The 27,908-nt window shown below is 45.1% G+C and overlaps 1 protein-coding gene across 1 annotated transcript in view; it reads right to left on the minus strand.

The window, feature by feature from the left end:
• Positions 1-3,996: 3,996 nt before the first annotated feature.
• The window catches only part of LOC137533616 (uncharacterized), a 75,557-nt gene continuing 51,645 nt past the window's right edge, over positions 3,997-27,908 (minus strand). The window contains exon 5 of the mRNA XM_068254960.1: positions 3,997-5,022. Within this exon, the coding sequence (XP_068111061.1) occupies positions 4,689-5,022 (334 nt within the window). The 3' untranslated portion in view covers positions 3,997-4,688. The remainder of the gene's footprint in view (positions 5,023-27,908) is intronic.

Raw genomic sequence — 27,908 nt, forward strand, 5'->3', positions numbered from 1 at the left:
GGCATAGGTAGGAGACCCAGTATAGGTAGGTAGGCACAGGTAGGTCCCCTAGTATAGGTAGGTAGGTATCCCCGTATAGGTAAGTAGGTGCCCCAGTAGTTAGGTAGGCATAGGTAGGTGTCCCAGTATAGATAGTTAGGAAGGGCCTGGCTGGCACAGTAGTAACAATTACCAAGGTCCAGCTGCAACAGATAGGGCTGTATAATGTCAGTGAGCAACACACACAAAAAAAAAAAACATCAGGAAAACATTACAGCTCTCAAAAGAGCTGTTGAGGGGTGCTATTTTCGCAATAACAATCAGCCAGGAGCAAGCCAAGAGCCTAACTTATCTTTCCCTAGGAGAACAAATCTGCAGCAGCTGTCCCTAGTCTGTCTCTAGCAGGCACACGAGTGGGTGTAATGGCCGGCATAGCAGGCACACGAGTGGGTGTAATGGCCGGCAAACCTGCCTATAAGGGGGGGGGGGGGGGGGCTCCAGGGCTTAGTGTAGCCTAAATGGCTACAATGTGCCTGCTGACTGTGATGCAGAGGGTCAAAGTTGACCCTCATAGTGCATTATGGGGCAAATCGAACTTCCGCAAAAGTTCGCTTGGTCCAGGCGAACGCGAACCCCCAAAGTTCGCCTGGAACCGTTTGCCGGCGAACCGTTCGCTACATCTTTAGTGTTGGTTAATCGGCCACTTTAGTCGACTTAAAAAGAATCTGAGATGACTAAAGAAAAAAAAAAATCATACATACCTGGCACTTCCTCCAGCCCCCTCCGAGCCTGATGGCTCCCTCGCGGTCCTCTTCTGCCTCCTGAATAATCCATTAAAGCTCTCGGTAGCTTCGGCCAGTTGGGGCTCAGTTGGGGCTAAGGGGCGTAACAATAGACCCTGCAAGGGATGCCTCCGCAGGAGGGGGCCAGAAGCCACAGGGGGCCCCGTGGGGGAAAAAGTTTGAGAGACTGACAATTAAGGGCATGGAGAGAAAACGTATTCTACTCTAGTACCATTGTTATGTTGACTGCATGTGTCTACTAGAGATGCGGCGAACTGTTCGCCCGGCGAACGTCTCTGGAGCTCTTACTACTTCCGGGTCGCACTGACCCGGAGTAGTACGCCTGCGCTGCCCGGTGGAGCGCGTCCTCGATCACGCCCCTGTAGCCGGGCACTCTCTGCGCATGAGAGTGACGTCGTCCATGACGTCACGCACACGCGCAGAAAGTGCTTGGCAACAGGAGCGCGATCGAGGACGCGCTCCGCCGGGCAGCGCAGGCGTACTACTCCGGGTCAGTGCGACCCGGAAGTAGTAACAGCCCCAGGGATTTGGAGATGTTCGCCGGCGAATGGTTCGGAAACCGTTCGCCACATCTCTATTGTCTACCACACAGATAAGGAATCATACACACTTTGGAATTTGTACACTGTCCCTGCTTCCTAGGGTTCGTAAAAAAACATCTGTCTCACACTGCAGCAGAATTCTGATGACTTAAGGCCTCAATTCACGGAGCATTATCAAACGTTTATCAAACACTTTATCAAACGTTTGATAATTTACCTCATGGGTAAAATCTCATTTTGAATTCACTAAGGTGTTCTATATTTGTTGAACGTTTTATCGGTAAAACATTCGATAAATATATAACACCTTAGTGAATTTAAAATGAGATTTTACCCATGAGGTAAATTATCAAACGTTTGATAAAGTGTTTGATAAATGTTTGATAATGCTCCGTGAATTGAGGCCTTAATGTACAACATTACAAACAAAGCAGTCACAGTTGAAAGTTGTAGACCTTCCCTCAGAAGAGATTCCTAGATTCTTATCACACACACCCTAGTGACCTTATGGTGTCTGATTACTGGACACAGTGGAATGGGAAAGATTGATGTCTGACTGTTGCTGCCTCATTAAGAGCTTGTGTCTCATACTGAGTCTTAGACCCAGTGCACACCAAAACCGCTAGCAGATCCACAAAACGCTAGCAGTTTTGGGTGCGGAGTACGAGTTTGGCGCAGTGCACACCGAGCGGATTTGGATGCGATCCGCCGGCCGCATCCGCCTGTTAATTCGCTTGGCTATTGTATTTGGATGGTCTGGTGCACACCGGCGGTTTGCATTTTTTGCAAACCGCAAACGTACAGCAGGAGGCACGTTTGCGGTTTGCTAAAAACCTCAAACCGCCGGTGTGCACCATCCCATTCAATTACATTAGCCAAGCGGATTTTCAGGCGGATGCGGCCGGCGGATCCGCTCAGTGTGCACTGGGCCTTAGATCCTGTAATAACAGTATCAATCAGTGACATTCTGAATGTTTTTCCCAAGTTACAGTAAATACTAAATTTTATGTTCAGCATGTCATTGTTGTTCCTCCATATAGCATGTGCTCTCATGTAGTAAAATAATACAGCTGTGTGTGTATGTATGTACTGGGAGCAGAGCTGCAACGAGGGACTTGTCAGCTGCAAGGGGCTGGAGGAAGCCCCGGGTAAGTTGATCTGGGGGTAGCATAGATTGCCTGACGTTTCCTTTAAGTCTAAGTGTTTTTATCTGCATGGGGAAAACACATTGGTCCTCAGTTTTCCTGTGCAGAAAGCGAGGGAGGTGGGGGGCCCAGTGATGTCTTGTTATGCTCCTGGGGCTAACTGCGCATGTGCGGCCCGGTGCACTCCCATTGCTGGGAGCATTCTGCGTCTGCACAGTACTACCGCGCAGGCGCACAATGGTCCAGGCTGCGGGAGCATGAAGGGGGAGCGCGTGGCAGCACTGCGCATGTGTGAAGTTACCGGGAGCTATAACTGAAGATCCAGGAGGCAGAAGGGGGGGTTAAAAGGCCGAAGGGGGCTGGAGGAAGCCCCAGGTATGAATTATTTTTTTTTTTTATTAATCTCAGGTACACTTTAAAGCAGGAGGATTAGCCATACTGTGCCAGGGAAACAAAAAAAACATGAGTAGATAAATACTTGATCTACTTACATAACATATGTATTGTACTGTCCACGTTTTGATTTCAGTGAATTTTATATAGTAAATGAAGAGAATTCTGTTCCTGGTGGGAACCGTGTCTTTTGCCCACAATTTGAGGCTAAATACTGATATAATTTCTTCCCTTAACTTTTTTTTCTTTTCGCCTCCAATTGCTGAGACACCTCAGCCTTGCTTGTAAACACAAGCGAGCAGAGGATCGTGCTTCAGCTAGGAAGGGAAATAAAGGGAAGGAGGAATATATTATAGATGAAAAGATCGCCCAGCATGCAACTGAATGGCAATGGCTATTAAAGGGCCAGTGCTCCTAATGTATGTGATAACTCCAAACCATTACAGCAGAAAAAGTTTTGAAACTTTTGAATGCAGAATCAGCATATTTATCACTTAATATACTCAGACCAGTTGCTGTTGAAATTTGATTTTTATGGTGACAATCCCGCTTTAAGTCAGGCTTCAGTACGGGCCTTTTGGGAGTGCTCCTAATCCTAGCTTCTTACAGGAACTATATAATAGACACCTGCCCACAGAAGCAATCAATCAGATTCCAAACTCCCACCATGGCCAAGACCATAGAGCTGTCCAAAGATGTCAGGAACAAAAGTGTAGACCTGCACACGGCTGGGCTGAGCTACAAGACTATCAGCAAGTACCATGGTGAGAAGGTGGCAAGAGTTACTGTAATAATTCACAAATGTAAGAAGCACAAAATAACTGTCAATTTCCTTCGATCTGGGGTCAGCAAGATCTCACCTCGAGGAGTTGCAATGATCACTAAAACGGCCATCTCTTGGTCAGAGGGCAAACAAGCAGAATCATCCAAACTGTTAGAACCTATGACATTAACTGGTAAATACAGGAAGAGGCTAAAGCAGTCTCTCCCCATGCCAGTTTCCAGAATCGTCTGGATTTAATGGAAACGGAGAGATTTAGCTCGTCTCTCATGTTTATTTTATTTTCTTGACGTTCTGTTGAGAACACTCATCGCTATAAAAATCACATTAAAATCCAAATGTAATCATGTAAAATAAATAGCCATTAATGTATTAATTACCCAGCGCAGCTCACAGGTAATCCGCCAGATGTTGGATTTAGCGATTATAGCACGGTTTTATGCCGCAATGCGTAACGTGACGCTCGTGACCCTAAGTGATGCCTCCGAATCTAATCCCGGGTCCCAGAGCCATCAGATATTCCCTTATCTTCCATCAGGACTGACGTCTGAAGAGGTACTTGGAAAAATGAGGCTTGCATGAAAGATGAGGTACGATGCAGCCTCAATGTGTTTCCTACAGCGATCTGCTTCTGCATTCTCTACTCCCAATGCAGGTGGGGAGATACAGCTGGACACAGACTGTGCTATCCAATGGTCCAAGCCACGAAACAGCTCCCTTCATCCATCCCCTCATTCCATAGGTTAAATTTTATATTTTGTGAGTTCTTAATCCATCTACTGAATATCATCTGTTCCATCACAGCTGCTGTACTATTCTGTACAGTGCAGCCTTGTGTCAGAGCCTGCTTACATCTTTTCAGATCCAACAATCATTTCAGACAGACACACAACCCGAATGTATTATGTTGTGACGGGCTGGGATCCTCTAGGGCCAGGCTTTATGATGCAGATGGAATTCTCTGGGGCTGGATGTTGCGAGACAGCTGGGATCCTCTGTGGCCAGGCTTTATGGTGCAGATGGAATTCTCTGGGGCCGGACGTTGTTATGCAGTATGAATACTCTGGGACCGTGCGTTGTGAGGGATCATCTGGGGCTGAGCGTTGTGATGCAGTTGGGATCCTCTGGGGCTAGACCTTTGTGATGCAGTTGGAATCCTCTGGGGCCAGGAGTTATGATGCAGTAGGGATCCTCTGGGGCTGGGCGTTGTCAGGGATCCTCTGGGGCCGGGCGTTGTGATGCAGGTGGGATCCTCTGGGGCTGGACAAAGTGACGCAGTTGGGATCCTTTGGGGCCAGACGTTGTGACGAGGTACATGCGCAGTACAGATCCTCTCGTCTTCTGAAGCATTCAGTGTTGCAAGTGCTTCTGAAGCCAGCCTGAGGAGAACCAAAGACACAGCCGGTTACGGAACTTCAATGGGGAACAGCAGTGGTACATGCATGGAGGGAGGACCAGGAAGACTCTATGTGGTGTCCAGAGCCTTCCTTCTCCATAAGTGAGACACCCAGGGGTGTCAAACTCAAATACAAAGTGGGCTGACATTGAACACTGGGTTCAAATTGTGGGCAAATCTCTATGTCTATTGGCTCGTAGACACCAGGCACCTTATAAACTTCCCTGGTGTCTAATAACTCCCTTTCATCCCCTATAGAGTTCCCTGGTCTCTAACAACCCCTTTCCCCCCTATACAGTTCCCTGGTGTCTAGTGCCCCCCCCCCCCCCCCCATCCCACCCCTCTACAGTTCTCTTGGTGTCTAGTGACCTCTCCCTTATATAGTTACCTGGTGTTTATTGGTCCTCCCTCCTCTATACAGTTCCCTGGTGTCTAGTGGGCCCCCTCCTTCCACTATACAGCTCATGACACTCCTCCTTCTCATGTGTCTAGTGCTTTCCCCTCCCTTCCCCATATGGCTTTCCTGGTGATCTAGGGCTTCACCTCCTATATAGTTTTTCTGGTGGACTATAGTTAGGGCCTGTTTCCACTACACGCAGATTGGATGCAGAATGGATGCAGAAAAACTGACTCCAATGAAAGCTTATGGGCCTCACTAAATGTGATTTTTCTGATGCAGATTTTCCCATAGGCATTCATTGGAGTCAGTTTTTCTGCATCCATTCTGCATCCAATCTGCGTGTAGTGGAAATAGGCCCTTAGCCAAACATAATGTAAAGTGGGTAAAGCACAGCAGGGCCAAATTTGATGGCTTGATTTGGCCCACAGGCCTGGGTTTGACATGTATGAACTAACCTGAAGTGAGTTTCCTCAGTTCAGGTTTGCTCTAAGGCTGTGTAGACACGATAGACTACTGTTGCCTGGCAGGTTCAGGGTCTGATGCTATGCAGACGCATCACTAGCCTGGAGGCTAGCGAGTAGTGTTACGTCCGTTGCTATGCAGGGGGGTGCGGAGAGACAACCAGCAGTGCATGGTGGGAGTGGCTTCCTGAGGGCGAGGTGAGTAGGGAGAATAATGCGCTAGGGGGCAACCCCAACCAATAAACTGTTCTGTAGGATATGAAGCACAACGGCAGCCATTTTGTCTTCTGCTGGTTAAGTCCGCATCTCCGGCAAACACTCGTCTCATTAATTAAACAGACCTCCGGGTGAGCTCCTCGCTTGTTCTGCGCTTGCCCTCCTTCCTGCCTGACAGATCACATCTTACCTGACCCGAAATAAGATGTTTAATTCAACAAAGGTCTGTTGTGTACCTGAATGATTCATCTGTGTTTATCAGCAGAGCGGAACGCTTTATGCGTCGGCAAAGCTTTAGGATCAGATGTAATTAACATAAACATACGCGGCGTGTACATTATGGAGGATGCGGGTCACCCACGTGCTAAGAAGGCCACAGAAAGCCGACACCTAACTTTCAGAGCGGAACTCGCAGAGCCATTCAAGCACAAGGCCGAAAAACTCCCAACGAGACAAACCTTACTGGCTTATTCTATCCCTCGAGTGCCGAGATGTGCCCCACAGAATTGCCACTTCTGCCCTAATGCTCAGGGGGGATCTCTACAGTGCTGCTTAATAGTGTGTGAACCTTTTAAAACCTGTCTATATGTTTGCCCATTGTAAAATCTTTCCTCTCCCTTATTTACATTGTGACATCACTGGTGGTGACATATTTCGTTCTGCCAGGTGATCTGTATGGAATGTTCGTTACTGAGAGTTCTATGCACAGAAAGATATTGCTTTCTTGGCAGTTGTAAAAAGCTGTTATTTCCCACAATGCACTGAGATTCACGAACAGCAAACTGTCAGGACCCTGGTCATGACATCACACTGTGGGAGGGGTTTCACCACATTTTCAGCCACACAGATGCCCCCCCACCAAGAAAAAAAGGATCAGTTTCATTAATCTGAATGGATTGGTTAGGATATTTTTGTCCATTAGTGATTCCAAAAGATAATTTCCTTTATAATCCATATAAAGAATAGTTTGTAAATGATCGCTCAGAAAATTGTATCGTTAGTGGCCATTTGAATCCATTCATTATTCAGGAGCCCCAGCACCCTTTTACAACTGGAAAGACATTGGTTGCTTCTCTTGATCTACTTGATAAAGCTTGAGGTACTTGAGGAAGGCTGGATAGACTAACGTTGTGCTTCTATACCGTGGAGCTCATTGCTCATTGAATAAACCAACCTGAATAGGCTAAAACCCAGGTTGACCAAGACGCAGTCGTTTCTTGTGTTTGGACGTTTGCTCCACCTCCTGGTTGTTGACTGGTTTTGGTTGACTCCTTGGCGTGTGGAATTCCCTGGGCTTTAGCTATGAAGTTTTCTTTGTGGCTACTTGTAAAATGGAGCATACTCTTCAAGATTGGAATGTTGACATTCAAATCCCTACACAATTTGGGCCCTGGATACCTGAAGGACTTGATGAAACTGCACTATACCTCACAACCTCAGATCCGCAGGATCCATAAACTTGGTTTTTCTCAGAGTGCACCTCAAAATCTTTGGAGCCAGAGCATTCTGTCATGCTACCCCTACCCTTTGGAATTCCCTACCACACTCAGTAAAGACAGCCACATCCCTCGAGTTATTCAAAATCAGACAGAAAAGCCTCCTATTTAGCTTGGCATTTGCAGACTTGTAGAAGTCTTCCTCTGTACCAAAATGTACCAATCAACCAAATACTGGTATAAACCATGCTTATGCACTTTGAGTCCTAAGTGAAGAATGCGCTGGACAAATGTTCACAGAGGCGTTATTCATGCTACTGACGAGCTACTGTTTGTCCCCTATCTTATCGCCTGATGAAGCGGGCTGTGCCTGCGAAACGCGTTGCATCTTTTGGGGTACCAATAATAAATGTATTTGTTTAATTCAGACAGTATTTTGAGTCTGCTTTCCGGATGTAAGTCCACCACTGCCTCCCAGCACATTTTAAAACTTGTATTACCTTTTATCCTGCTATCTCCTCTGTTCTCTTACGTTCATATTAGCTTGACAAATGTTGTTTGATGTACTTGATAAAGGGCCCCATTGAGGACCCGAAACATTGGATTTGGGACTCCCGACAGGATAAATAAAAAGTTCCATGTAGGGCTGGGGCACTTGGTGTACCAAATATATTAGTGCTTCTGGGGCAAGAGCAGAGCACAGGACACAGCTGATATGTGATGTTTGGAGACAGGTCCTCATTGTTCTTGCCCTGTCAGGACAATACTCTCAGCTCCCTCTACAAAGCACATGAGTCACTTCCAAAGTAAACACACAGCACAAATTACTAAACAGCTATAAAAAGTACCAGAAACCGTCCAATACTCGGCTCCACGTGACGCTCGTAAGAGCGGGCCAAGACGTGAGCCATAAGCTGCTATTCCTGGTCAGGGGCTGAAACATGCGGGGAGGGAAAATTAATAACAAGGACGCAGCTCCTTCCATCAGAGGCGCCGCCGCTCTACTAACCCGGACAAAGAACAGAAAGTCACAACATTGGCCTGATTTACAGATGGCCCTGTTTATTTTATGTGCGGGATCCGTGCCAACAACCGATGTTGTGAAAAGAAACACCAGTACAAAAAGCCTTTCACCTAATAGTATTTCATATCCCGAGAGGGACGGCTGAGCTTCAAAGCGGCAGCAATAAGTCATACAAAGATGTCTGCCCCGCCATTCAACTGAACGCAAAACAAAACACGCAACACGCTGTGATAAGCAGGAGCCCCGCTGATAATACTCCGGCTATGATGCATTTAAATAACTCCGCGCTCGTATGCTTTACATAAACACCAGCTCTGGGCACGGGAAGAGAACACAACTCGCTTCATGGTATTTAAATTTTTACGGCCATTTATGCCACGTGGCGGTTTTGACACTAAGTAGCGCAAAGACAGGCACAGATATATTCATCCCGACCTCGATGCAGAGGACTCATCCTAATCTCCATTCTTGGGATTGCAGAGTTAAAGTGAACCTGAGATGGTTCACTAGCTCCTATTTATACTTACCTGGGGCTTCCTTCAGCCACATGAGCACCATGGCCTCCCTTGCCGTCCTCCTCTGCCCCTCCGTTAAGCCGATATGACTCCCGGTAGTCTGGGCAGTCGCGGGCTTCTGCACATGCATGGCTCAGCTGCACGGTTACCCCTTATCGTGCTCCCGTGGCATGGAGTGTTTTGCGCCTGCACAGTAGTACTGCACAGGTGCAGAACGCTCCTGGGGCATGGTAGTGTGGAGGGGGCGTGGCCCAGCCGTGCATGTGCAGAAGCCCGTGACTGACGGCGAATGACTGGATTACCAGGAGTCGTAGCGCCGCAACGGAGGGGCTAAAGAGGACGGCGAGAGAGGCCACTTTGCTCATGGGGCTGGAGGAAGCCCCAGGCAAGTATAAATAAGGGCCAGTGTACCATCTCAGGTACACTTTAATGAGATGCTAATAATTCCAGTTTGCATGCAAATGATATGCAGCTGGGAATCGAACCAAGCTGTGGCGTAGGGTTCACCATAGCAGTCATGGAGGCTGTGATGGGGCCCATAGCCAAAGGGGGCCCAGAGGCAATGGCTGGCAGCAATAATGGGGTCCTCAGTGGCACCCCTGAGGTGCAGAGTAATGCAAGCAGAGTAAAGGAGAGAAGTTATCTATATTTGGGGCTATCTGGGGGTCCCTCCCCCTATACTGGGGAGGCTATCTGATACTGGAAGTCCCTCTGACTAACCATACTTGGTGCTGCCTAATACTTTGACCCCTCTGACTACCCATACTAGGGGGTCAACCTAATACTGGGTGTACCTCTGGCTACCTTTAGTGGGGAGCACTTCTGGCTAGATTTGCCATGGGGTCCTATGGTTTCTAGCTTTGCCCCTGGAGCCAAGCATCTTTTTTAAAATTTGACTGACCATCTAAGCTCAGGAGGAGTCTAACGCTAACCAGCGCCACCTTACCCCAAAAATGCTTCTCTGAACAGTACTCTGGTCCAAACCCAGTATCATAGCTCCCAACTGTTCCTCTTTCGGAGGGACAGTCCCTCTTTGGGAGCCCTGTCCCTCTGTCTCTCTTTCCCCCTCACTTGTCCCTCTTTCAGGACTTTGTCCCTCTTTCTATATAAATATGTATATTTCTATACTAAAAATGTGTTTGATTGACTCTAAACTGTAATCCTATCCTTTAAATTGATATATTACTCATTTTAAAATGTTACTATGAAGGAAAATTAACTAGGATAGAAAGGACCAGTGTGGTTTAAATTATAAAACATCATATTTTTCTTATGAAATCTTTATGGTATGCGTGACTAGGGGCGTGACCAGGGACATGACATGGGCGTGGCTTTAGTGTCCCTTTTTCTCATCTCAAAAAGTTGGGAGGTATGCAGTACTACCAAGCCTGGTAACATTAGCCTGGCATTCATGTATAAAGCTGGCCTAACAGAGGAGGACTTTATCTCGCGTACGTTAAAAAGGGGCGCTGGGAAAAAAGGGCGCCGGGTTTTTAACGATAAGCATGGATAACGTTTAAAAATGTATTGTACTGTATTTCGTTTAAAATTAATGTTTTATAAAGTTATAAATCATTAAATAATGTGCATTAAATCGGCAATTGTAAAAACGTTAATCTTTCGTTTAAATAGTAAAACGTATAATAACGTTTTTAAAAAAAAAATTACTAAGTAACCCTCCCTGTACCTACCCCTAACCCGTAGACCCCCCTGTTGATGCCTAAACCTAAGACCCCCCCTGTTGGTGCCTAAGTAACCCTCCCTGTACCTACCCCTAACCCCTAGACCCCCCTGTTAGTGCCTAAACCTAAGACCCCCCTGTTGGTGCCTAAACCTAAGACCCCCCTGTTGGTGCCTAAACCTAAGACCCCCCTGTTGGTGCCTAAACCTAAGACCCCCTGTTGGTGCCTAAACCTAAGACCCCCCTGTTGGTGCCTAAACCTAAGACCCCCCTTTTGGTGCCTAAACCTAAGACCCCCTGTTGGTGCCTAAACCTAAGACCCCCCTGTTGGTGCCTAAACCTAAGACCCCCCTGTTGGTGCCTAAACCTAAGACCCCCCTGTTGGTTTTTTCGTTTAAAAATAATGTAAAAAAAAAAAAAAAAATGTACTGTTTTTCGTTTAAAAATAATGTTTGAAAAAAAATATTGTACTGTTTTTCGTTTAAAAATAATATTTAAAAATGTATAAATCATTAAATAATGTGTAATCATGAGAAGCAGTAATAAAACATTAAGTCTCCGGGCGCCGCTTTTAAAACGTTATTTTTCTTCGGCGCCCTTTTTTCCTATCGGGCGCCCATTAAACGATATTTATTATAGGAGTGAATGGCGGCGCCCGATTTGTCCACTAGCCTCAGGCGCCCGAATTTACTGTTCCCCTTTATCTCAACAAGCTTTACCGCATCACTAAGGTCCATGCGTCTCTACAGTGCTAAGTCACCAAGAGCTGGATGTTTGTTGTCTAAGATAACTCATGGAGAAGCAAATGATCATCTTGATGCTGATGACACCCAGCTATGTTGATCATTTAAACCTGGCATCACAGACCCCTCTCCACAAATAAACGCGTGTTTAGCTGAGCTTCAGGAGTGGATGAATGATAACTGGCTAAAACTAAATGCTAATAAAGCTGAGGTTCTTGTTATCGGAGGTCAGTGCTTGACAGCAAAACAGCTCCAGTCTTGGCCAGCACCGCTAAGTATAGGAAGCTTAGACCTGAACAACTCAGACTTTGTGTGCAGCCTGGGCGTGCTGATTGATCAGGAATTAAGCTTCAGGAACCAAATCTCAACTGTTGTGAAACATTCCTTCTTTCACCTAAGGAATATTGCAAGGATTACACACCTCATACCTGCAGCGGATCTTCCAACCCTACTTCATGCCTTCATCAAATCACGGCTGGACTACTGTTCTCTATACAGGTCTTCCAAAGACCTGCACTGCCTGCAATTAGAACAGAATGCTACTGGTAAGGATGTTAATAAGCCAACCTCGCCTTTGCCACATAATACCAACCCTTCGCTCACTCCACTGACTACGGATAAAATGGAGAATTCTGTTTAAGACTGGCTGATTGACATTCAAATCCTTGCACAATCTGAGCAATGGATACCTGAAGGATTTGTTCCAACTGCATCACTCACACACACCCCTCTCTCCCCCCCCCCCCCCCCCATAATCTTAGATCAAAAGGATCTAATAACTTCCCCCAGAGTCCACCTCAAAACCTTTGGAGACAGAGCCTTCTGTCATGCTGTCCTTACACTTTGGAACTCCCTGCCACACCCAATCAGGACTTATCCATCCCTGGCGGCTTTTAAGTACAAACTAAAAAAAAAAAACACCTGTTTAGTCTGGCATTTATGAACACCTGACTATTTCCTCTGTAACACAGCACAGCACTTTGCTCCCTGCAACCCTGTATTAATCAGAGACATATCTATGCGCTTTGAGTCCTATGGGAGCAAAGTGCTTTACAAATGTTATTGCATTATTGTATTAAATTGATCAAGTGATAGATTTACTAGGCTATGATTTTATGCAATCACTTCCTGCTTTAACACATGATCACTGATCACAGGCGTTTCCATAAGCTCTCAAAGACACAAGCATCACTTATGAGTCTTGAGCTATGTGGATCTTGTATGGGTTGCAGGAGAATGAGGCCACACCAGACATTTGTCCAGCTTCCCACTGCAGCTCTTCTTCGAGGACTCTGCAATACACTCAATATTACGATAATCTAATCCCACCAGTCTGACCTAGGAACCCTCCTCCTCGACCAAACTGCCTAGTATTGTCCTCAGGGAACCAACCCAGATATGAGGTTTACAGGCCACCACAACTGACACCTCTGTGATGGAAGAGACTGCTGCTCAACCTCAAAAGGAAGGTTTCCAACTAGAAGTGGTGATAGCTGAGGAGTCTCGCATAAGACGTGTACAAAACGCTGGAAATTTCCATGTGCAGAGCTGGGAAGAAAACGTGGCCTCCTGAACTCTCTGGTTTTGGACAGAAGATTTTGCTGAGATTCTGCTCGGCCGTCTCCAGGAGGGAGAGAGAGACGAACAAAGATATCATTATCACCCAATTACAAGATGGTCGCTGAGGGATGGAGATGGTGAGATTTGTCCAAGATCACACAGTACGATGCAAAAAGCCACAACTTCAGACAAAGTACACCCAGATTATCATTAGTGTCAGAGGGCCAGCTTCGTAACCCATACCTTAGAGCAGTCAAACCGTTTTATTTTTTTTTTCCACCCTTGTCCTTTTAACCGCAGGCTGCCTTTACTCGTTTTATAACCTAATCTTAAAGAGGCTGCCAAAGATCCTGTTTGAGAACAAAAACAGACGTCCGTGCATCTCAGGCAAGTTAAAAGGCAGAACATCTGCCACACTAAATCATACAGGATGTGGGGCTCGCCAGCAGAATAAAATAATTTATTTATCCCAAAAAGCGAGGTGGTGCAGGATTTAGAAGTGGTGAGCAGAGGTTAGGAGCTCTGGGGGTTTCACATCACATGAACACAGGTGTGCAGATACCTGACCTCCAAACCGACAAGCCAACCAAAAGCAGCAGAACAACAATAACTCCAGGGCTAATGGCTTCTGCTTCATCTGCTGAGGTTTTGAAAGTGAATCCAATAACAAAAAACGGTTAGTCATTAGCTCATTTGAGCATCATCTGCAACTACAGCCATGAGAGGGGAAATAAGACCATGGGAAAGGGAAGATTCTCACTGCTGTGTACGAAATTTTCCAGCTCGAGAAGTATAACCCACGTGTGCCAACTTTACAGAAAAGCAAGTTCCAAGCCTGCTTGTAGTTGACATGAGAAAAAGTCCTACATCAGCTGCCACCAGACCAGAGATCCTCTACCGCACCAACACACTTACCACACCAAATGTGAGCTCAGGTTGTAGAGGCCATCTAGATGTTTAGGACTTAGGCTGGGTCCACACTAGGTCTGGAAACGTATCCGTGGCTGCGTTTTTCAAACCTGATGATATAGGTAGAAAAACAACAACGTTTTGTAATAAATAATACCTTTTAATGGCTAACTAATAGAGTTAAATGATGCAAGCTTTCTGGGATCTAGTCCCCTTCTTCAGGCATATTTCCAGATGTAAGCTGAAGTAAAACACTGATGCAGATAAATGGTAAACACGAAGATGAAAGTTGTGTTGGTTACTGTTTATCCGTTAGGTGTCAGGTGATCAGCAGTCTGGAGCCAGTGAGTTAGTGCAACCATACATGAAATCCAGCAGGTTTCTGAAGATCATGAAGCCAAATCAATCATGTTACATAAGGTGTCATGAATCCTGTTCCACAATTTAAACCTTCTGTTAATGTCTTGAACATTTTCATAAATTTGTACTCAGAAACTTTTCTTGATTGATCATTTTTGAAGTTACCCTTAAAAACAAGTACTTTTAGAAACCTGATGAAAAACGGAGTCCCGGATACTAATGTTTAAAATAGCAGCCAGCCTCACCCAAGTAAAAAACGGATCCGTCTGCGTTTGCGGGGACCCGTTTTCAAAACCTGAACGGAAGGTCCGGACCTGCTGCATTTTCACGCAACGGATCAGGACCACGGATACACGCAGGGGTAGTGAAAAGCAATGAGAAAACGCATCTCCAGCTCCACAGGCAAAAAACGGATGTGAAAACGGATAGCCTGAGCTTTATGATTGGCCCAAAAAAATCCTCCCACTCCTTCCTAATGATAGAGACGTTTTCTGTCAGGGAAAAACTGAACGGAAACTGATGCAAAACTGATGCACTTTCATCAGTTTGCAGTACGGTGGGTACTTCACCTAATCTTTCCCTGATCCGGACTGCAGTGTTCGTCCTGCAACTGTGTCTAGTGTGGACCCAGCCTTAGCTAGTACGGGATCCAGATAACTTGTTGGTGTGATGCCATTCCACTCCAGTAGTGCTTTGGTGTTTGATGGCCCTCAAAGCAATAAAAGTGCCTCCAAAGCGTAAAACTGAACAATTGATTTAATACACATTGCATTTAGATACAGAGATGTGCGTTAAGCAGTTTAGCATTGAAGAACATTAAGTCCATCCATCCAGGCTCTTGCAGTGCACAGATTCTTCTGTCTTCCACTTCACACTTCCTCAGCATCATTCGCTCCACATGACGCGTTTCGCTGATATGGGGGCTCATCCGGGACACTGTTTTGTTTTGTGCACTGTCCACACCTACACCATTGTTAACTCTCTGTATACCATAAACTTTAACATCCATCCTACAAATATGTTGCAGAATATGTTCCTATCATTAACAGCCTTTGAAAGTTTGTGGAAATGAATACCAGCTACTTCCTGCACCACAGACCTACAGATTCTGAGCTGTCATCCTTGCAGATAGTTTGGTCTGAGCCCCACCTCCTTCCAGCGTGATCAGCGTGAAGACTTAGAGCAGGTGAAGCCAAGCCTATAGTACCTCCTGTTCACTCCTCCTGCTGGGGTGCTTTAAGTCACCAAATCTAAGTTTTAAAGCAAACTTAGGCAAGGGTCACACTTATTAAAATTTGGGTGCGTTTTGCGAATGTAAGTCTATGCGGTCGCCACACATCTAGAGAAAGTGAACAAAGAACTGCATTACTTCTAAATTTCGCATTTTCAAATGCGTAAAAATAAAACGTACTGGTCAGGAGCTACTTACAGGAGCCTATAGACACAGATGTCCTGGAAACTTAGACTTTGCCCTCCATGAACCTACAACCCCCCATCGAACCGCACCACAAGTGTGCTGGCTGTACTAGCTGTCACTTCTCTCTTACTTCCCTTGCTCATTATAGGTAGCTACAGGTGCCCCTTAGTATTAGGTAGCAGGAAGTACTCTCAATATTAAGTAGCTAAATTAGCCCCAAAGTATTAGGTATCTAGAGGAACCTCAGTATTAAGTAGGTATAGGTGTTTCTGACTGAAGGCAGATCTCTACAGTGGAATGCCAAGAGCGAGGTTGAATAACCTCTCATTTACACTCTCATCAGGACTCTGCATAGGGAAGGAGGGAGGGAGGCACTCTGGGAGGGCAGTGAGCCGCCTTTCCATCATCAGGCGCCTGTAGGCACGTGCCTATAGTGCTTTATGGTAAATCCGGCCCTGATACCGGTACTTCTTTCAGCATAAATTAGCACATTGCATGCAAATTCCCATTGACTTTCATTAGCTGTTCTGAAAAGCGCATGCTAAAATTTCACCTTCTGTATGCAAATTTTAATGTGCAAAATGTTTTCCGCAATGATAAGCCCCTAGCGTAAATTAATAGTAATATTGGGTCTGCAAACTTTATTGCCTTTACCAAAATGCCAGGTCCCTGGTTCTCCTGCCTATGCTTTGGCTTCAGCGGCATCAGCGTCACCCCTGGAACACGGGAGCAGCCAGTGGAGACAAACCACCTGATCTGCATACTGCTTCTAGGCCATTATTACAATTTGAGGATCAGGATAACGGTCAGGCACTTGTGTGCTGCAGAACTCATGGAGAATCATGTGATTAATTCTGATCAGGTGATAAGATCAGGCTCTGATTGACTGTGCAGCTGTAAGACAGCAGTGACATCTGATCACGTCAGCAAATCAGAGCCTTACAAATCATCTGATCAATTGCTTGTCTGCAAATTATGCTATACGCAAAAACTCCAGAAGCATTTTTTTTTAACAGGAAATTAGCAATTGTTCCTACATTGGATATCACATGGCTACACCTGATTGCCCTGCCCATCAGGTGAATCTAGAGAAAACAGGAAGCGAGCTGTATTGCAGTGAAAGCACATTTAGCCCATGATGCAGCAGGTATTCTGTCAATTATACTCACTTATCATTCTGATATGTATTAGGGCTCGTTTCCACTATTGCGGTACAGAATCGCCTGGATTCCACCGCTGATGAAATCGCATGCGGATGCGATTCCCCATGCGTTTTTTGCCGCAAATTCGCATAGGTGAGGGTATATGCGATTTTAACCATGTCACTGCCTGTGTGAATTTACATTGGTACCTATGCGAATTCGCATGTGGCAAAAACCGCATGGGGAAACCGCATGCGATTTCCCTATTAAATACATTGCATGCGATTCGCATGCATTCCACTCGCAGGCGAATTCTGCGGCTCTTTTGTGCGTTTTTTCACCGCTGAAAAAAACGCACCTCAACAACGCTACAGTGGAAACAGGCCCATCCACTTGCATTACATGTGCGAATCCGCATGCGTTGGACGCATGTGGATTCGCAGTAGTGGAAACGAGCCCTTAGAACTATAGAGGGAACGTAAAGTTAGAGGGATACAGAGGCTGACATATTTATGGAATGTTACACAATACTCATTGCCTGGCTGTCCTGCTGATCCTCTGCCTCTAATGCTGGGAATACTCCATGAGGTTTTTTTTGGCAGATAGATGGCTCGATAGATAATCTCCGACAGATCCGATCTGATTTTGATAGTTTTTCTGATTATTTTGTCATAGAAGTGAATGGAAATCGATCAGAAAAACAATTAGGAAATCGATTGGCCATGGCCAGTACATCTGCTGAAAAAACTCATTGGGCTCGATTTACAAACGGTGCTAACTTTAGCACTGGCCCTTAGCACGTCTAAACTCAGTTGAAATGTGAGAAGTAGTGATCGTGCGCAAAGTACCGCGCGCAGTGCCCACTAAAGACTATGGGACTTAGCGCGCGATCTGATTGAGAAAACAAAACTTTGCTAACCTACTTAGCACCCTGGTTAGCAAGCCTATAGACTTTAGACGTGCTAAGTAGGTTAGCACTGCTTAGTAAATCAAGCCCATTGTGTATTCCCAGCATAATACTTTTAGCCATAGACACTTAAAGAGACACTGAAGCGAAAAAGAAAATTATGATATAGTGAATTGGTTGTGTAGTACGGATAATTACTAGAACATTTATAGCAAAGAAAATATTCTCATATTTTTATTTTCAGTTAGATCGTTTTTTTTTTTTTGTTTGTTTTTTTTTTATAACATTGCATCACTCTCTAATATTTGCAGTTTCCACACTACTCAGCATTCTAAATGTTTTTACAGAGCAGGCTACTGAACTTTTGAACCCTTCTCTGCAGGAAGAGAAACAATACAGTGCCAGACACTTGAGATAATAAGTTTCAGAAGACAGAGCTCTCTGCGACTTCGAAAGTCATGGAGCTCAATGGCTCTTTTGCATAGATAACAACTGGAGTTTCTTAACACTTCCCGTACTGGAAACAATATTAGATGATATTAGATATTTACAATATTAGATAATATTATTATCTCTGCCCCTAATGTTTTATTTCTTAGCTGTATTACACATACAAATCATTATATCATTATTTTTTTTCACTTCAGTGTCTCTTTAACAGGTATTCAGATCAGATGTTTCTAACTGAAGTGTTACTGGAGCTGCATGCTTGTTTCAGGTGTGTGATTCAGACACTACTGCAGCCAGTAAGATCAGCAGGACAGCCAGGCAACTGGTAATGTTGAAAAGCAAATAAATATGGCAGCCTCCATATATACCTCTTGCTCCCTTTAGAGGTCTCTTTCATGAAATGTATTTTAGGACTTTTTTATGGGCTTGCTGACAAGAGAAACCTCCCGATGGTATTCTAGCCTGGTAAAGCATCGCCTAATCACGATGATAACATTTATTGGCTAACTAAGAGATAAATAAAAAGTAAGCTTTCAGCTAACATGCCGTCTTCAGACTTAGTTCCTTATCTATTTGTCATGAACTAGCTAGCATCCCTGTGAGACCCTCCTGAAGTTGTAATTAAAGAGAATCTGTATTGTTAAAATCGCACAAAAGTAAAATACCAGTGCGTTAGGGGACATCTCCTATTACCCTCTGTCACAATTTCGCCGCTCCCCGCCGCATTAAAAGTGGTTAAAAACAGTTTTAAAAAGTGTGTTTATAAAGAAACAAAATGGCCACCAAAACAGGAAGTAGGTTGATGTACAGTATGTCCACACATAGAAAATACATCCATACACAAGCAGGCTGTATACAGCCTTCCTTTTGAATCTCAAGAGATCATTTGTGTGTTTCTTTTCCCCTGCATCTCTCATGCACTGAAGTTTCAGGCTGCTTGTTTCTTCCTGCAAACAGCTTTGCCCTTGTCTGTAATTCCTCACTATGTGAAAGTCCAGCCAGCTCAGAGGACGATTTATCCAGCTTGTAAAAGATAAGAGAGATGAGAGAAGCTGCTCTAATCTAAATAACACACAGGCAGTGTGCATAGAGTGGCCTGGAAGGGGGAGTTCATAGCAGAACCACAACACTGAAGAACTTGGCAGCCTTCCAGACACAGGCTGACAAGTCTGACAAGAGAGAGATAAGTTTATTTATTACAGAGACTGTGATAGTACAAAGTCCTGCAGTAAGCCAGAACACATTAGAATAGCTTTTGGAACTTGTAGGATGATAAAAAACAGGATGCAATTTTTGTTACGGAGTCTCTTTAAGGCAGCTAATGACATTTATTTATGTCTGCAAAAGAATGTTTCTCCTCCGAATGTCCAGTATACAGTGGTGTGAAAAACTATTTGCCCCCTTCCTGATTTCTTATTCTTTTGCATGTTTGTCACACTTAAATGTTTCTGCTCATCAAAAACCGTTAACTATTAGTCAAAGATAACATAATTGAACACAAAATGCAGTTTTAAATGATGGTTTTTATTATTTAGTGAGAAAAATAACTCAAAACCTACATGGCCCTGTGTGAAAAAGAAATTGCCCCCTGAACCTAATAACTGGTTGGCCACCCTTAGCAGCAATAACTGCAATCAAGCGTTTGCGATAACTTGCAACGAGTCTTTTACAGCGCTCTGGAGGAATTTTGGCCCACTCATCTTTGCAGAATTGTTGTAATTCAGCTTTATTTGAGGGTTTTCTAGCATGAACCGCCTTTTTAAGGTCATGCCACAACATCTCAATAGGATTCAGGTCAGGACTTTGACTAGGCCACTCTAAAGTCTTCATTTTGTTTTTCTTCAGCCATTCAGAGGTGGATTTGCTGGTGTGTTTTGGGTCATTGTCCTGCTGCAGCACCCAAGATCACTTCAGCTTGAGTTGACGAACAGATGGCCGGACATTCTCCTTCAGGATTTTTTGGTAGACAGTAGAATTCATGGTTCCATCTATCACAGCAATCCTTCCAGGTCCTGAAGCAGCAAAACAACCCCAGACCATCACACTACCACCACCATATTTTACTGTTGCTATGATGTTCTTTTGCTGAAATGCTGTGTTACTTCTATGCCAGATGTAACGGGACACGCACCTTCCAAAAAGTTCAACTTTAGTCTCGTCGGTCCACAAGGTATTTTCCCAAAAGTCTTGCCAATCATTGAGATGGTTTTTTAGCAAAATTGAGATGAGCCTTAATGTTCTTTTTGCTTAAAAGTGGTTTGCGCCTTGGATCTCTGACATGCAGACCGTTTTTGCCCAGTCTCTTTCTTATGGTGGAGTCGTGAACACTGACCTTAATTGAGGCAAGTGAGGCCTGCAGTTCTTTAGATGTTGTCCTGGGGTCTTTTGTGGCCTCTCGGATGAGTTCTCTCTGCGCTCTTGGGGTAATTTTGGTCGGCCAGCCACTCCTGGGAAGGTTCATCACTGTTCCATGTTTTTGCCATTTGTGGATAATGGCTCTCACTGTGGTTCGCTGGAGTCCCAAAGCTTTAGAAATGGCTTTATAACCTTTACCAGACTGATAGATCTCAATTACAGTACTTTGTTCTCATTTGTTCCTGAATTTCTTTGGATCTTGGCATGATGTCTAGCTTTTGAGGTGCTCTTGGTCTACTTCTCTGTGTCAGATAGCTCCTATTTAAGTGATTTCTTGATTGAAACAGGTGTGGCAGTAATCAGGCCTGGGGGTGACTACAGAAATTGAACTCAGGTGTGATAAACCACAGTTAAGTTATTTTTTAACAAGGGGGGCAATCACTTTTTCACACAGGGCCATGTAGATTTGTAGTTCTTTTTTCTCACTAAATAATAAAAACCATCATTTAAAACTGCATTTTGTGTTCAATTAGGTTATCTTTGACTAATAGTTAACGGTTTTTGATGAGCAGAAACATTTAAGTGTGACAAACATGCAAAAGAATAAGAAATCAGGAAGGGGTAAATAGTTTTTCACACCACTGTATATAAGCTGTGTGCATCTTAACCTCCTTAGCGGTAACCCCGTGTGTGACACGGGGTAAGCCGCCGGAGGGTGCCGCTCAGGCCCTGCTGGGCCGATTTACTTAATTTTTTTTTTGCTGGACGCAGCTAGCACTTTGCTAGCTGTGCCAGCACCCCGATCGCCGCCGCCGCGCGCCCGATCGCCGCTATCCGGTGCGGCGCGCGGCCCCCCCCCCCCAGACCCCGAGCGCTGCCTGGCCAATCAGTGCCAGGCAGCGCCGAGGGGTGGATCGGGTCTCCCAATGACGTCCCGACGTCGGTGACGTCATCCCGCCCCGTCGCCATGGCGACGGGGGAAGCCCTCCAGGAAATCCCGTTCTTTGAACGGGATTTCCTGATCGCCTATCGCCGGAGGCGATCGGCGGGGCTGGGGGGATGCCGCTGAGCAGCGGCTATCATGTAGCGAGCCCTCGGCTCGCTACATGATAAAAAAAAAAAAAAAATTAAAAATAACTGTTGCGCTTCCCCCTGGCGGTATTTTTCATACCGCCAAGGGGGTTAAGGTGGCCATACACTGGTCGATTTGCCATCAGATCGACCAACAGATAGATCCCTCTCTGATCGAACCTGATCAGAGAGGGATCGTATGGCTGCTTTTACTGCAAACAGATTGTGAATCGCTTTCACTATGAAACCGATTCACAATCTGTGGAGCTGCCGCTGGCGGCTCCCCCAAGCCCCTACCTCTCCCCCGCATACATTACCTGATCCGGCCGGCGCGAGTTTCCCGGTCTCCGCTGTCTTCTTCTCCGCGCTCGGCCCCAGCTTCACTTTACTTCCTGCCGGGGCGAAGTTTAAACAGTAGAGGGCGCTCTACTGTTTAAACTTCCTGTCGGGACAGGAAGAAGTGAGGCCTGCCGGAGCCCAGCGGAGAAGGAGCAGCGGTGACAGCGGGGACACGCGCCGGAGGAGCAGGTAATGTATTGCCTCTAGCGTCGGTCGTCGTGCATTCAAACGCCGCTATCGACGCACTCCCGACCCGCCGGCGATCGAGCAAAATCTTCCGCACAGACGGATTGATGGGAATCGGAAATCGATCATTCGGTCAGCGTTTGCGCCACGATTTCACAGCAGATTCGATCACAGTGATCAAATCTGCTGTATATATCGGCGGGAAAATCGTTAAGTGTATGGATCCCTATACAGGAACTAAGTCTGAAGAAGGCTTATTAGCCGAAAGCTTAAGCTGGCCATACACTTATAGATTTCCCTCCAATGTTCCAAAACAGTCGATTCCCTTCAGAAAATAATTGATTCAGAAGAAATAAATTCCTACCAAACACTGCACATAAATTTTCAATAGATTCCAGCAGGGAATTCATTGAAAATCAATCGAACTGCAAAGCTGTACTGCTGGATGCAGTGCAACGCTATAGGCCATCGATCTGCTGATGCTCTTGCCTCACCCAGGGTCGGACCGAGGCGAGAGAGGCCCCAGCCTCAGGGCGCAGTGTAGGAGGGGGCGCACAACTCACTCAACTATCATTCCCCTATTGTGTTTGAAGCAGAGAGAAATAAGGAAAGGGGATACATGGCAGTGACTGCAAGCCAGATAACTAGAGATTAAGGTGTTGGGGGGGTTGGAGAGCCTCTTAGTCTAACACCAATCAGTGTGTGACGGCTGGGGGGGCAGGGATAGAGGGGCGCACTTTGGTGTCTCAGCCTTGGGTGCTGGAGGACCTTGTTCCGGCTCTGGCCCCACCCCCGATTGTTTTACATTTTCCATCCTCTCTGATCTATATTTTCAATTGATTTGTAGTCATAATTGATCAAAAATCAATTGATCTGACATTTTGGGGAATTGATTCCCAACAGATGAATTGAATCTGCAAGGAATCAAATTAGAAAATTGATGAGTGTAGCGCCACCTTTATTTACCTCTAACTTAAGGTGGCCATAAACTCAGCGATTTCCTAATTTGATTTCTTGCAGATTTGATTCATCGGCTGGTAATCGATTCCCCAAAATGTCAGATCGATTGATTTTTGATCAATTTTCACCACAAATCGATTTAAATTTTCCATCCTGTCCGACCGATATTTTCAAACAATTGAGGGTGGGGCAAAAGCATTGGCAGATCGATGGCCTGTAGCTGTGTACAGCATCGAACAGTGCAACTCAGCAGTTCAATCAATGTTCAATAGATTCCCTGATGGAATCTATTGGAACTCAATGTGCAGTGTGTGGTAGGAATCAATTCCTTCTGAGTCGATTAGTTTGTGAATTGGAACATAGGGTTGAAATCTATAAGTGTATGGCCAGCTTTCACCAATAAATGGTACCGTCCTGACTCAAAACGTCTTGCTATTCAGCAGGGGAAGTCTACTGCAATGCGTATTTGGACCATACATGTTCAGAGCACTATGAGATGTAATGGAAATCACTTCTACTGTCCAGTTCTGTGCATAGTAACGTAGTACAATAATAATACCCAGCCATACAGGATATATTATTCAGAAGAATGGATGCACAGCCCGGACATGGTATGATGAAAGGGATTGTAATCCATGGGGGGGAGGGGAGCACGGAGGAGAGGGGTATTTATCATACTTTCAGAGACATGGCGTCACCCTGTCCGTATTCCTTCACCCTCTGCGGCTTATTGATTATAAAATAATGGATAGTAATGCACTCCATTAAAGCACAGACGCTCATGATGTCATACATGGTATCATTGTATCTCGAGTGGAAATCCAGACAAAGACCTGAGACCACATGGCCTACCTACCGCATGGCCAGACCATTGTCCAGCAGCATGGTATGAGGGCTGGCTAATAAATACAAGCTGATGCAAATTACATGCAAAGTTATGCCGCTCGGAACTGGACCAATGAAATGTAGCAGTTGTACGTGTTATGGGATTATAGTCACGTGCACAACACAACGGGAGCACACAACAAGAGTGCACAACACAACATGAGCGCACAATATGACAGCGCGTAATATAACAAAAGAGCGCAATACAACGAGAGGGCACAATACAATGTGAGCACGCAATACAACAAGAGCACGCAATACAACAAGAGCATGCAATACAACCAGAGCATGCAATACAATGAGAGCTCACAATACAACAAGAGTGCACAATATGAGAGCGGATAATACAACAAGGGCATGCAATACAATGAGAGCACACAACAAGAGTGCGCAATACAACGAGAGTGCACAATATAACCAGAGCGCACTATGCAACAAGAGCACACAACAAGAGTGTGCAATACAATAAGAGCGCACAATACAACAAGAGCACACAATACAATGAAAGCACACAACAAGAGTGCGCAATACAATGAGAGCACACAACAAGAGTGTGCAATACAATGAGAGCACACAACAAGAGTGCGCAATACAATGAGAGCACACAACAAGAGTGCGCAATACAATGAGAGCACACAACAAGAGTGCGCAATACAATGAGAGCACACAACAAGAGTGCGCAATACAACGAGAGTGCACAATATAACCAGAGCGCACTATACAACAAGAGCACACAATACAAAAAGAGCACACAACAAAAGCGTGCAATACAATGAGAGTGCACAATACAATGAGAATGCAAAATACAATAAGAGCACAAAATGCAACAAGAGTGAACAACACAATGAGAGCACACAATAAAAACAAATACGCACAACACAATGAGAGCACACAATACAAAGAGAAGGTACAACACAAAAAAAGAACACAATAAAAAGAGTGCACAACACAACAAGAGAGCACACTAAAAAGAGAGAGTGATAGCTGGTAACACAACACTTAGGGGGGGGGGGGGGCATGTATGGTATTATAGCCAGAATCGATGAGAGGGGGGGGGGAGGTCTGATCAGACTGTCTGAGGCTTCTGCACAGAGTTCAGCAGGGAATACTGGGAGCACAGCAGGCTGACACTATGGGAGAGGAGCTGAGTCAGGTAATGAGCGGATTAGTGGTATGGCCTGTATACCCCGGTGATGTGATACGCTGTACAGGCCATACACACAGCGCGCTACGCTGGGAATACGCTGCTCTTCTCTCTCTCACTGAAGATTATTGAAATATTTCTCATATTTCTACCTCTTCCTGAAAAGGTCACACTGAATCCCCTGAAAAGTAGCTACGTTGGTGGTCCTGCTAACCCACCAGCCCTTCAGTAGAAAAGGCTACACGCTCCTGTCTGCTGTCTCTGTCCGCACTCAGTGATCTCTTCTAGTGGAGGGCAGAGACCGTCACCCGTCCACATCACTACTTATGAGTCAGAACAGGGGCCCAACTACAACTCACACCCTTCCCTCTAACACTAGTCATGATTGTAATAGTAAATTAAGCATTTTCGTAATCTTGCGTAATCTTCATAATGGCAATTACAATCATCAGCAAAATCGAAATTGCAAAAAAAATTGTGTTCAATTTTGCATAATCACGAGTATATGTTTAATTTTTGTAATCACAATTATTTTAATTATAGCTAATTTGTAATTATGCACAATTTTGCCTAATTATGACCAATTTTTACTTAATTACAATTGATAAGGATGATTTTTTGCATAACTAGGATAAATTAAGCGAAATGAAGTACCGTAATTAGGATAAATTAAGGGAGATAACACGAAATTAAACCCCAAATTATGAGACAACACGAAATCAAGATTCAACATTACGACTTACGACAAAATGAATAACGAGTTTGCTGAAAATGATGAATTATAAATTCACATTGTAATAGCAAGTTACCATGTGAAATTACACAAATGTGAAATTTAGGCTCATCACTACTATACACTAACCCTAAACTTCTACCCAAAATAAAACCTTACTTTTTTATTATTATTGATCTGTAGCACCATCAACTTCTGTGGCTCTGTACACTTAAAGGACACAAAAAGAGAGCCCTGTTAGCTTACACTCTAAAGCGTACATGTCAAACCCCGTCCCGCGGGCCAAATCTGGCCCTCAGGGCAATGAAATTTGGCCCCCAAGTGGTTTCCCCACTTTGCATTAAGTTTGGCTCACTCCAGTCCACCAGGGAAGCTATATTGGAGATGAAGCCCTAGATCACCAGGGAAGTCATATGGGGGAGGGCGGGAGAAGCACTAACCACCAGGGAACTGTATAGGGGAGGGTGGGGACAACTGTCTAGTGGGAATTGTATAGGGGAGGGTGGGGGCCAATAGACACCATGGAACTGTATTGGAAAGGGAGGACAGCTAGACACCAGGGAACTGTGTAGGGAAGGGGGAGGTGGACCACTAGACCCCTGGGAACTGTATAGGGGTTGAAGGGGGGCCATCAGACACCAGGGAACTTAATAAGGGAGGAAGGTGGCCAGCAGACATTGAGGTTGGCCCACAACTTAATACCAGTGTTCAATTTCGGCCCACTTTGTATTTGAGTTTGACACCCCTGCTCTAAAGGAACAGAGGGGAAACAAGAGGTGGGCCATACACAAGCGGTCATGTAGTGTAAAGCAAGTCATATGCTGTAAGAAGCTTGTATTGTTGAGAGGCGGACGGGCATACTTTACATAATATGCTTGTCTGAAAAGATGGAATTTCCAGGAGCACTTAAATATTTCCAAGACTGGAGAGTGACAGATGTGTGTTGAAAAGGAATTCCAGAGGAGGGGTGAGGCTCTTGAGAAATCTTGTATATGTGAATGCAAGGAGGTGATGCTAAAGGAAGACAGAAGATGGTTGTGTCCATACAAGAGATTACAGTTGGTATCTGGAAACTAGTGAGGAGATGTACAGAAGATAGAGATTGTGGAGAGCTTTGTAGGTTGAAGTTAGGAGTTTGAAGTGGATTCTCTGGTTAACTGGCAGCCAATGCAGAGCTTGACAGAAAGAAGCAGCAGAGGAGGAGCGGGAAAAGAGGTGGAGGAGTCGAGGAGCTGAGGTCAGTATAGACTGGAGGGTGCCAGTGTGTTAGTTGGTATTCCACAGAGAGTGTTACAGTATTCAAGCCTAGATATTATTAAAGCATGTATTGAGACATGTATTGCCATTTTAGTCATCTCTAAGCTAAAGCTGCAAAGTTATCCAAACTCCAAACTTAATCCTTCTGCGTAGACAAACTCTTGGAGAAACTCATCCCAAGAAATCTTTCAAATATCATCCAACAACACAAGGAAGAGATAGATGAAGAGTAAGCAGAAAACACATCAGTCACGTCAATGATGCATTTCGTGGTCGATGACCAGCTTCATCTGGGATGTGATTAGACCATGAGAATATCTGTGAGTCAATGAAAAATGGTGATTTGTGTCTCACTGACCAATTAGCAAATCAAACAAAGACCTCCGGAGCCGAGACAGATGGTCTGGTGTTGTGGGGTGATCATAAGATGGACCAGTGTAATATGACTATATGCTCATAAAGTGGAGGCAGAACAGAGTGTGCAGAGATATTGCTGTGTATTAACCACTCTGACATCAGAATACCCAAGCAGCTCGGGGTCAGGACCGGTCCGCCCATGATGCCAAGGGAGACAACTTCCTCAGGCAGCAGAAGTCTGGGGACAGCACCAGGCAGAAACAGGAAGTGAAGAGAGTGCTTGGCCAACCTATACTGGGGGCAACTGTACCTGGCTAACCTATACTGGGGGCAACAGTACCTGGCTAACCTATACTGGGGG

The sequence above is a fragment of the Hyperolius riggenbachi genome, chromosome 9 (assembly GCF_040937935.1).
Source record: "Hyperolius riggenbachi isolate aHypRig1 chromosome 9, aHypRig1.pri, whole genome shotgun sequence".
In the NCBI taxonomy this organism is placed as follows: domain Eukaryota; kingdom Metazoa; phylum Chordata; class Amphibia; order Anura; family Hyperoliidae; genus Hyperolius; species Hyperolius riggenbachi.